The 12,404-nt window shown below is 39.5% G+C and overlaps 1 protein-coding gene across 1 annotated transcript in view; it reads right to left on the reverse strand.

Annotated features, from left to right (window-relative positions):
* Positions 1–12,404, reverse strand: part of SRD5A2 (steroid 5 alpha-reductase 2) — a 60,546-nt gene that overhangs the window by 3,449 nt on the left and 44,693 nt on the right. The window contains exons 2-4 of the mRNA XM_003943978.4: positions 8,562–8,725; positions 4,366–4,467; positions 2,316–2,466 (exon numbers count right to left, since the gene is read on the reverse strand). Of these exons, the coding sequence (XP_003944027.1) occupies positions 2,316–2,466; positions 4,366–4,467; positions 8,562–8,725 (417 nt within the window). The remainder of the gene's footprint in view (positions 1–2,315; positions 2,467–4,365; positions 4,468–8,561; positions 8,726–12,404) is intronic.

The following is a 12,404-nucleotide window of genomic DNA, read 5'->3' on the forward strand; positions in this document are numbered from 1 at the left end:
TCTCCATTGCTTTTACCTTTTAGAAAAGTTTCAAGTTGTTAGCCAATCAGGTTTTAGTTTAGATTGTGAGGTCTGGCTCCAACCAACAGAGATCAGACACAGCAGTAAGGATGACCCCAAATGCATAAAGGATAATTATGTCTGCTTTTCCTTTGTTCATTATACTCTCATGGCAAGACTGCTGGTGAGTATAACCTTTCTCCAAGAAGTAAAGATTGCCTTGATGAGAGATCCTTTGTCCCAGTGCTGACTTTTCTTTGTGGCACTGAAAATTTACATATAACAGTAAGAACTGTTTTTTCTTTTTTTAATTGCATTTTTGGTTTTGGAGTACATGTGAAGAACATGCAAGATTGTTGCATAGGTACACACATGGCAGTGTGGTTTGCTGCCTTCCATCCCCTCACCTGTATCTGTCATTTCTCCCCATGCTATCTCTTCCCACCTCCCCACCCCCCCCGCCCCTCCCCCATTTCCCCCCAACGGACCCCAGCGTGTAGTGCTCCCCTCCCTGTGTCCATGTGTTCTCATTGTTCAACACCCGCCTATGAGTGAGAACATACGGTGTTTGATTTTCTGCTCTTGTGTCAGTTTGCTGAGAATGATGGTTTCCAGGTTCATCCATGTCCCTACAAAGGACGTGAACTCATCGTTTTTGATGGCTGCGTAATATTCCATGGTGTATATGTACCGTTATGACTCTCTTATGGACTAGGAACCTTCTGCCACTCTTCCCCACAGAGTCTAGGAAGTGGTAGGAATAGGTCACGAGCTGCTGCTTCATTCATTTCAGAACTATTATCCTCAAACAATTCTACTCAGAAAAAAAGAAACTCATTCTTACCTAAACTTTCAAAATTAGGCAATGAATCATAACCCTAGGGTTCTGGTTACAAGACCATACATTCCTTCTTTGAGTATCCATACAGTCTCCAGTAATTATAGGCTTTCTCTTTCCACAAAAGGTATTTTAGGAAAAGGATCTGAAATATACACTTGAATTAAAGCCTGATAACAACTTAATACGTTACCTTTCACTTCCAGCAGTGCTTTTAGTTAATTCGTTTGTCCCCACTTCACCCCAGGTTAGCGGGTTAGTGAAGCCTTACGCCAGACCTTCAGAGGGAGGGTTCTGAAACACCTGCAATTCCTAGCATTTCCCAGCAGATGGGACAGCCCTAAGATTGCCCCACACATGCAATTGTTTGTCCTACCTTCCCCAGAAGCCAGTGTTGACCTTGGTTATGACTTATAGAGGGTGGATGTCAGGAAGGAGGGCAGTACCAAAATAAACACTGGTATTGCACGGATTCTAGAGGAAATCATCTTTCTGGAGTTTCCAGGGATCTGTGATTACCTGAACTGTTAGCACCAAATCTTGTAGCCAAAAATAGCAGCCACATAGGCATTGAAATAGTATTTTTTTAGTAGCTTGCTAGCCTGCTATGACTCCGAACTATCCACAGAGGCCAGGCATGGTGGCTCATGCCTGTAATTCCAGTACTTTGGAAGGCCAAGGCAGGTGGATAACTTCGGGTCAGGAGTTTGAGGCCAGCCTGGTCAACATGGTGAAAACCTGCCTCTACTAGAAATACAAAAAGTTAGCTGGGCATGGTTGTGGGCTTGCAGTCTCAGCAAGGGAGGCTGAGGCGGGAGAATTGCTTGAACCCTGGAGGTGGAGTGAGCTGAGATCACCCATTGCACTTCAGCCTGGGCAACAGAGTGAGACTCTGACTCAAAAAGAATTATAATAAAAATAAATAAAATTTTTTTATAAAAAGAATAAAAAAAAAACAACTATCAACTATTATCAACTATCTGTGTAGCTTTGGAAAGTGCTGGCCATGGTCCCGCACATGGAGCACACTTCCAGAAATGCGGTGGGAGAGGATGAAATTGAAGCATGGTAATGGAAGCTGCTGCTTCTGCTTCTTGAAGCTTTATCTAAGCATCTGCCTGGTGGGCACAGAGCCTGGTCAACTAACTCATGTTGTTGCAAGGCACTTCTTGCTGGACAGTCTTCCTCAACAAGACAGGCACAGGGCATTCCTGGCCGTCACCTCAGTTACCTCTGTCTCCATGGACTTATTTTTGTTCTTAGAAAAAAAAAATTATTACTGTAACTCTCATCCAGCTAACTTCCAACTTCAGTAAAAGCCCAATATGTCAGAATATACTAACCCAGATTATTGTTATCAACCTTCCCTTATGAAAATAAATATCTTCGGTTTCTAAACCTTGCTCTGCAGGTTAAAAGCCTGTTTAGAGAAGAAAAAAAGCTACATGAATGCAGCTACTTTTATTGGCAAGTTTACCTATGGTGGTGAAAAGCTCGCAGCCCAAGGAAACAAAGTGAGAAAAATGCAAATGCCAGTGCAGGGAGGGACCAAGTGGCCAGGGCAAAGCCGATCCATTCAATGATCTCACCGAAGAAATTGGCTCCAGAAACATACGTAAACATGCCACCTGCGTGCAAAAGAATGGGAAGGTCAATCATTGCAACTGAATCACTGTGACATTAAACCCCTCTGTGTTGTTCCAAAATACACAAAGGCACCAAGAACAAATGTGGGGCTGGAGACTCCCTCCATAGTCTTGGAATTTTGGTGGAATCCTCTTGGAGAGAAGGGGAAGCAAAGCAACAACAGCCTGTTGCCTGGAAAACATTCTGGAGTTGCGAAGAGCAGCCCCAACGGCTCAACGGGCTCTATCCAAATCTCTAACAACTGCCGGACCGCTAACTTTGGGTAGGACAAGGGAGAGGTGTGGGAGGTCTGGATTTTGTTTCATTCTATTGAGGAAGGGGCCACCTCTTACCTCCCCACTTCTTTCCTGGACACACTCACACTTTCACATTCACAGTCCCAAAATGTGAAACTGCGAACTGCGCTAAAATAATACAAATCTGAACTTATGGGAGAAGGAATTTAGATTCTCTTTTGGAATTTGCCCCTCCCCACCCTGCTGCAAAGCACTCTACTCTGTTCATGTTTAAAGTAGGGAGTAGGAGCTACAGGAATTTGTCCTGCTGGAGGCTGGTGAGGTTGGCTTCTTGATTTTAAATGTTTCATCTTCTATCCAATCAGGTATTTCTTCTCTCAGAACTGTATCTAGAAATCAACATATTTCTAATGATAGTAAATATATCCGCACTCAAATTTTATGGCCCACATTAAACTAGGGAAGTTTCAACCAAAACAATTTTGTTCTTTCTATAGTTATGTAAAAATACTTTGTTTTTAAATCATTCTCTATTATAAATCAAAAGTTGGAAACTAATCTTGGCAACTGGTTTTTAAGCACTTTCTCTGCTCTTCTTTATTTATCTAGTTATGGAGCGAATGTTTTTAAAATCAAAGCTCCTTAGAGTTGAATCTTTCTTGAACATAAGATTGTATCAGTGGTTCTGAACCTGTTTTTCTCTAGGCCCTGGGAGGAATCATAGATCTAGTGCAAAGGATCTATAAATCATTTATGAATACAGTAAATAAAACATCTTAACCTACTAAGTTATTTTTGTTTCATGTATATACTGTTAGGATATTAACAACTTTCAAATTCATTTGAATACGTCACTGAATTCATAGGAACTTTGTCATTAATTTTTTATTCAATTACTATTACTGTGTACTAACATCATGTCATAATTGAGGCAATTTTTGGATGTAAATAAAGGGTTGTATTTCCATCAGAAAGAGTGGAAGCCACAGACCTACACAAATACCCATCTAAATCTATTGAAGGATTATTTGGACAGATTCACTCCTATCTGCCTGTATTTGTCCGTCTCTTACCCTGGTTTCTTTGAAACAGTTATGATTACAAATATGCTGCAAAAATGCGCTCGTGCATGTAAGACCTCCCACCTTAAGTTTTGATCAAGTAAATATGGTTCTCTACACCTTTAAGAGCATACAAGTGGCAGGAAATACACAAGTTCTACCCTTAACTGCTCATAAGACAAGTCTAGATCAATTGGAGGACACACGTTTATTGGCCAAACATTCAGCAGCATTTGCAAACCTAGAAAGGATGAGCCCTCCGTACATGACAATCTTATCTACTGCAATGAGGTTGTAGGTAGCTGATTCCAACCCTACTCAAACCTCCCACTCTCTCCCACCTTCCGGGTATTGTGGTCTCACACCTTCCTGAGGGCTCTGGTAGCTCTCTGGAGCTTCTGGGTTCAGATCAGAAGAGCAGTCGCACTGTGATGGGACTGGATATGCAGGGGAAGCCAAGAGCAAGCTGAGAGCCGTTGCATCATCTGTGCCCTCACTGTCCCGTCCCCATCTGCTACCATAGTGTCATTCTTGAGACAGGCTCCAGGGAAGACTGGGAGTCTGAGGGCAGGAGAGGCATTACCTTGTGGAATCCTATAGGTGATTTCTCCAGGCTTCCTGAGCTGGCACAATATGTAGTCACTATGAATGTTGATTCCCATTCCCAAAAGAAATAAGAAGATACCTTGACAAAGAAGAGAGAAAAGAGAATTTCTTTTTAAATGTGTGCAGATTTTGGTGCTTTCTTCACAAGCTAAGCTAAAATGAAAGAGGGGCATTTAATTCCTAATTATGAAGGGTGGGGCATTTAATTTCTAAAGAATGGTCCTAAGATATGGCAGAAAGCGGGGAGGGCCATGAGTCCTGGTTCTGACTGGGGAGCGGGTGTGCTGTTTCCTAGACTCAGGCTGAAAGTGCACAGTGGCACCACTAATGGAGACAGACAGGAAGAGAGAGGAGAGCAGGAGGCGGCACCATTGACCAGTATTCAAACAGATAAACAAATAAATGAACGGATCATAATAGTAAGCCTTTAGCTCATTCACAGTCAGATCAAGGTTGCATATCTCAACAGCCGATTCCAGCCCCTTTTCCTTTGCCATCTCCCACTATAGAGGTTGGACTGAGAAAGGTGGTCACATGAGCTAGTTTCACCAATAAGATGTAAAGTGAAGTGCTGGTGGAGGGACTTCCTTGGAAATTGTTTGCTTTTCTGATAAAAAGGTGCAGGCAAGGCCAGTGCCCCTACTTCCTCCTTCTTCCTGTCTTGACTGCCGGATGTAATGCCTTGAGCCTCAGTCACCATCTTGCAACCATGAAGTGACTAACAAGAAGACCACAGGTAAACATGCTGAGAACAGTGGAGACAGAAAGTGCCCGAGTTATTCACGGTGTCGGTAAGCAACAACAGGAATGCAGAAGCCACCTACTTTGACACTTCTTGTTCTGTAAGAACTATGAATTCTGAATTATTTAGTCACTATTGTTTGGTTTTCTGAGCGCATTCTTGACTGAAACACTCACTCTCATGAAAATAAGGTGAGCTAGTTTGGAGGGCTTGACCACTAACAAACTAACTCCCACCACTGTCAGTTCACACACACACACACACACACACACACACACACACACACCCTGACATACTACACACACTGTTCACATCTTTATTTATTTTACTTAGCCACATATCCTGGAGTTGCCTCCACGTGCACTATCTACTCGTACAGAAGGGTTCTTGTTCTGAGGTGAGGAGAGCCAGGATCAGGATGCTAGATCCTGCATCCAAAAGGACATTATTACAGCCCAGAAACACTCACTGTCCCACATAGAGGTCCAACCAGACCTCCCAGCAAAGCACATTTGTGCTTTTCAAAATATATTGGGCCAAAAGCAAGAACAAGTTTAGTAAAAGCGATCAGGTCTATTCTCACCTTATTTGATATGATATAAAACAAGGATTTTCCACCTTGTCTAGTCAAAAGATCATTGGCCTGGAAGAAAGGGTATCTGAGGAGGGACGGTAGAGGAGCGGGGAGGGAAGGGGGACAGCACACACCGCAATGGAGAAAAGCAGGGACCTGGGACCAGCTGTCTGTGTGTCCTTGAGCAAGTCGCTTCAGCTCTCTCAGCCTCAGTTTCCTCATCTGTAAAATGTAAATTCTAACAGAACCAATCTCACAAGAATGGTATGAAGACCATCAATGCGTTCATTCCATCATTCATTTATTCAACTAATATTAATTGAGAGCTTACTACATACCAAGCACTATCCTAAGCACCAGAGTTGCAGGAGTGAGAAAACAGTCAAGGTATCTGTTGCCATGCAGCTTACATTTTAGTGGAGGAACACAGACATGAATTTTTCAAAAAATTAAAGTAAAAAAAATCACATAATGATCACAGCAAGGCAGAAAAATCAAAGTAGGGTCATGAGATGGAGAGTAAGGAGGGGTGGGGGCTGTCTCAATTTTAAGTGAGGTAGCTAAGGGAAAGTTATTCTGAAGATTTGACATTTGTCCTGTGATTTGAATCATGAGAAAGCAAAACATCTGAGGGACAACAATCTGGTAGGGGGACAAGAAGGACAAAGGCCCGGTTCACCTGAAGCTTGAGGATGCAGTGGGCTGGAGGAGACGGGGACAGGATGCTAAGTAAAAAGCCACAGCAAGCATTCTAGGCCTTGGTGAAGGGTTTGCATTTTTAGGTGACATAGGAGGTCCTTGCTGTTTTAAGCAGGAGAGAAATGGAGTCTGATTTCTGTTTATTATTATTGCAAATGAAATAAAAAGGTTGTATAGAATATTGAGCAGTAATTAGCAGACATAAGGAAACCAAGACACTTATTCCTACCACACACAAATTGCTACTGTTAAACACTTTAGTGCCTATCCTTCCAGATTTTCATCTGACTTAATATTCAGGCCATATTTCAAATTCCTCAGGTATCTCCCAAATGTCTACTTAAAGGTGGTTTGTGCAAACCAAAATCCAATATAGGATTATGCCTAGCATCTGCTAGTTATGTCCAGGCTCTTTTAATCTAGCTCAGATCCCTGGCTTTTTTTCCAGGACACTGACTTGTTGAAGAGATCTGACAGTTGTCCCTTAGAATGTCCTTTTTTTTTTTTTTTTTTTTTTTTATTAATACAACCAGCTTACTTCCACTGTGTTTCCTGTAAAATAGCATAAGCTATTTTCCTATGTGGTTATATTAAAAGCTTAATACAGATAGGTACATTTGTGTCTTTGTTCTCAAGTTCAGGAAACTTTTTTTCAATTTAGGTTTTTTTAAAAAGTAAGTAATGAAATTTCATAATTCGAAGGACAAACTGTATTGAAGGAAAAGCTCTGCCTGCCCACTCTGCCCCCTTTACCCTGAGATATGTAGGAAAACTTTTTATTAAGTTTTTTACAATTTCAATATTTCAGTTTCCAAGTATACACAGCAGCACACGTTATCCTTCTATTCCATTCCTACATAGAGAGTAGCATACAATACCTGCTACTTATAAATGTGTAGTGGGCATCCTATGCATAAGTTATTTGTTTTTATTTAACCATAGATTCTGGAGGTGTCTCCAGAGATCTTGGTTTGGTCTGATTTTGTTTTTGTGTTTCTTTCTTTGTGTTTGTGGTCACAGAGTATTCTATGCATATACCAGTACCACACGGCTAATCCTCTGGTCATTTGTGTTTTAAAATGTTCGCTGACTGCTTTGTGGAGAAAACAGTACACAGGATGGAAATGGAGGTAGAAAGTTTAGTTTGGAGGTTATTTTGGAAGACCAGGCAAGAGGTGATTGTAGCATGGACTATGATGAAGTAATTTAGGGAAAAGTGAGCCCAGCGGCACATGTTTTAGAGGGAGAGCCAGAAGTATTAAGCTGATGGAAGGACTGTGATGTGTGATTCTAACAGGAATTAAGCATAATTCCTGCTATCCTATTATTTTTTCATTTAGGCCAAAATAGTGTGAAAAAATGAATCTTTCTAGATTTTAACTCCACTTAAAGAAAATGAAAAAAAAAAACTCAATAATCAGTGTCTTCAACTATTTTAGATAGAATGGTCAAGAAAAGTCCCTTTGAGGAGGTACAAATTGGTGAAGACCTAAATATAGTGAGGGACCAATCCCATGAATACATGGGGGCAAAGGTTGTCCAACCCGCAGCCTGTGGGCCACTCGCAGCCCAGGACAGTTTTGGATGTGACCCAACACAAATTTGTACAGCTTCTTAAAACATTATGAAATGTGTTTTAGCTCATCAGCTATCGTTGGTGTTAGTGTATTATACGTGTAGCCCAAGGCAATTCTTCTTTTTCCAGCGTGGCCCAGGGAAGCCAAAAGACTGGACACCCCTGCACTAGGCAGAGGGAGAAATCCTGAACAAAAACACTGGGGCTGGAAAAGCTTGACAGGTTCTGGCACAGCAGGAAGGCCACTGGCACAGGAGCACAGAAAAGGAGGTGGAGGGAGCCAGGAAAAGATGCTGGAAAACTGGAAAGGCCAAGAACATTTAGGATTTATAGGCTGTGAGAAGGAATTTGTATTTTATCTTGAGAGTAAATCTACTGGAGAGTTTTGAGATAGGAAATGGCATGATATGTGTTTAAACAGTCTCTCTGGCTACCATATAGAGAAAAGACCATGGTAGGTGTGAGGTCAGGGGAAGATGAGATCATTAGGAGGTTATTACAGTAGAGAGAGGCCACGGCCACATAGACTGTGGGAAGGGTTGTTAGCTGGGGAGTAGGTGAGAAGTGGCCAGATTCACTTACCCAAGCTAAATCGTATGTCCGTGTACCATTCATCAGGGTATTCAGCACAGTAAATCAGATAGTAGCCTTGAAGGAATCCATTTCCAGCACAGAAGGCAATGCCTTTGAAAATGAGTAGAACTGGATAAGGCCTCCCTCGACTGAGCAGTGGGTAGACAAATGTCCTAGAACACATGGGAGGAAACGTTAGGATCCATTGTTAAAAAAGAAAACAGTCAGACAATAAGAGGAAAAGGTTTCAGACAGATAACCATATCAAACCCATTTTTACAAACTGTTTTCCGTTACATCTGTGGAATGAAAGAACATTATTAGCTGGTTCTAGAACAACAATTTATGGTATAATTTGGCCCTTTTCATTAGAATTTTTAGTAGCCATAATTATCTTATTTTAATCTCACAACAGCCTTGAAAGGTGAGTATCATCCCCATCCAGTAGTTAATAAATTGAATTTTATGAGCTCAGGCTTGGAGAGCAGCTTTCTATAAATCTAGAAGTGAAATCTAGTTTATATTAGAAGAAACGTAAAGGCTGGTTTACCCCAAAAAGTGGAATGGCATTTTGATAGCAACCACTTAACCACATGGCTTTCCATAATGTTTTTCTGATATGATTAGTTACTGATATTATGCATTCCCAGAAAGTGGACTGCAGGGTCCCTTGAGAAAAGACACACACACAACACACACACACAACACACACACACACACACACACACACAAGCGGAGAGAGAGAGACCCATCTAAATATCAGAAACGATTAATCTGGAGGAATCTAGGAAGAAGGGCTTGAAAAATATAAATACCCCCCAAATAAAAATTTACCCAAGATATAATACTATACTAGACCACAATCTATATCCCTTTATGACTGTTCTTCCCTTATGGTGCAGCATAATGGTTCTACAGGAAAGTTCATAAACTTTTGTGAATAGCTTAATAATTAACTATCAAGTAAACAGCCCCATAACCAGCAATGAATTAAAGAAACATAGCAATACCATCACTCAGAAACCTCTCATGTGTCCCTCCCTGTTCACAGTACCACCATCACCCCGCAGGTAACCACTATATGGGGATTTTTTTTTTAATAATTTTTCCTTCTTTCTTTTCTTTCTTTCTTTCTTTTTCTTTCTTTTTTTTTTTTTTTTAACAATCTTACCACATTTGGGAGCTTTCCTAAAAACACAGTTTATTTTGCTCATTCTTAACTCCATAAGAGTGGAATCATACTCTGATTCTTAGTCTATTCTTTAACACCTCTTTCTTTAACTCATTACTATGTTTGTGAAACTCAAGCATGTTGTTGTGTACAGCTACATTTGGGTTGCTTCCTGAATGTTCATACCCACTCTGAGATTATTTTGCTATAGCTCCCACCTTTCCCATATTTTAATGATTTCCTTTTTATGTTTAGATCTTTGATATGTCTGGAATTTCTTTTGTTCTGAGAAGTTAGATAAGAATTCAACTTAATTTTTTTCTGATGTTAGTAAATTTACTAAATGTCTCTTTCCTACTGATGTGCATTGCTGTTGGTATTATACACTAAATTATCATATGTATTGGTTCTTTTTCTGAGTTCATGGTTCTGTTCCATTGATCTATTTATTGCCAATATCACACTGTTTTAATCATTGTAGTTTTAAAATATGTCTTAATTTTGATTGAGCCTATTCTTACATTACACTTTTTGAGATATTTTTAAGTCCAGAATGGGTAAGTCCTTAGAGACAGAGAGTAGATTAGTGGTTGCCAGGGGCTGGGGCAGGGAGGAGTGACAGTGACTGATACAAGGTACAGAACTTCTTTTGATGGGTGATGAAAATGTTCTGGAATTAGACTGTGGTGATGATTGCTCAACTTTTTGAATGTACCAAAGCCCACTGAATTGTACATTTTTAAACTGGATTTTATGGTGTATGAATTCTATCTCAATTTTTAAGTTAATTGAGAGAAAATTCAGGCAGTGTTGTATAGAGGTTAAAATTTATGGTCTTGCACTTGCTGCATGACCTTGTCACTTCACTTCATTGTGTCTGTTTCTTCATCTGCCCACCTTATAAGACCAGGCCATGAGGATTTAGAAGAAAAGGGCTTAAAACAGGTCAAATAAGAGAGCTCAATACATGTGTATATTTTTGTTGTTACCTTTATTATGTTGTGGTTAACATCACCTTTCTGTTCAGGTGCAGGTTGTACCTTTCTACTTATTCAGATCTTTTCAGTCTCTCAGTAGGCTTTAAGGTGTACATGAGATTTTCCATTTACATCTTTTAACTGTTTTACATGTAAAGGAAGACCTTTGATAGTATTAATTTTGTTCTCAGCCCTATCCTGAATTTTCTTATTTATAATCATTTTTCAATTTATTTTCTAGAATTTTTGCAGCACCTGCAAATAATGTTTGACTCTTCTCTTAGAAAGAATCTCAACATCTTCATCTTTTGACCATGCTCTGGAATGACATAAATAGCAATGGCATTACCTTGTCTTTAAAGATTTTGAAATCCATCTAGACCTATTTTATTGGAAGGACAGGCTGTTGATATTTGTGATGGCTCATCTTACCTATCAACTTGACTGGACTGAAGGATACCCAGATAGCTTGTAAAACATTTCTAGGTGTGTCTATGAAGGTTTTTGCAAAAGAGATTAGCGTTTGAACCAGTAGACTGAGTAAACAAGATCCACCCTCAGCAACATTGGGAGGTGTCATCCAACCTGTTCAGGGCCCTAATAAAACAAGACGTCAGAGGAATGGTGAATTTATTCTTTTTGCTTGAGATGGAACATCCATCTTCTCCTGCCCTGAGATTTCAGAGCTCCTGGTTCTCAGGTCTTTTGATTCTGGCACTTACACCTACTCACTCCTATCCTTCCAAAACCTCCTGATTCTCAGGCCTTTGGGCTCAGACTGAATTATACCACCGGCTTTTCTGATTTTGCAGCTTGCAGAAAATATATCAGGGGACTTCTTGGCCTCCATAATAGAGTAAACCAATTGCCATAATAAATCTCTTGTATATTTATACATATACATCCTATTGGTTCTGTTTCTCTTGTGAACTCTAATACAATATTATTGACAATAAGATTTCTATTTGTCTCATGGTAATTGGTTTGTGTAGATTATGTCTTCAGGGACCTCTTATGAATTCTGGAAGATTTATATTTTCATAGAAATAGAAGGTCATTCTTATTATTCAAGTTTTTAAGTGTATTGTATAAGACTGACAAGATAATATCTTATGAAATTTTTAAACTGTCAGTATATTTTCTTATTACCCCATCAGCACAAGCATCTGCTATGCTGCCCTTTCATAGTTACAGCCATATGCCCTCCTCCAACCCCTAGTAACCACTTTCTGTTATCTCTTTCTATATTTTTATCATTTCAAGATCCTCTAAATGGAATCACACATATGTAACTCTTGTAAACTGGCTATTTTTATTCAGTGTCAATTCCCTCAAGATTCATCCAAGTTCTATGATATATTTTTAAGCAAAAAAAGAAATCTGAAAAATAGTATATATATATAGTGTGCTAATCTTTTGTAATCAAGAAAGGGAAATCATAAAACATACATACTTACTTGCTTCTTTTTTATAAAAGTATTATCAAGATATAATTTACATACATAAAATTTACTCTTTTGGGTATTCAAAAGAATATTGACTGTAGTTAACTATAAACACTGAATAAATAGAGATCTATAAGTTGATAATGATACTTTTAAAAAGATGTTAAGACATTTGTTACCATTGGAGGTGACTATTATTATACTAAATTCTTACTCTGATAAAATGTAACTAAAAGGATAATTAAGTATCCTACATCTC

The sequence above is a fragment of the Saimiri boliviensis genome, chromosome 1 (assembly GCF_048565385.1).
Source record: "Saimiri boliviensis isolate mSaiBol1 chromosome 1, mSaiBol1.pri, whole genome shotgun sequence".
NCBI classification, from domain to species: Eukaryota; Metazoa; Chordata; class Mammalia; order Primates; family Cebidae; genus Saimiri; species Saimiri boliviensis.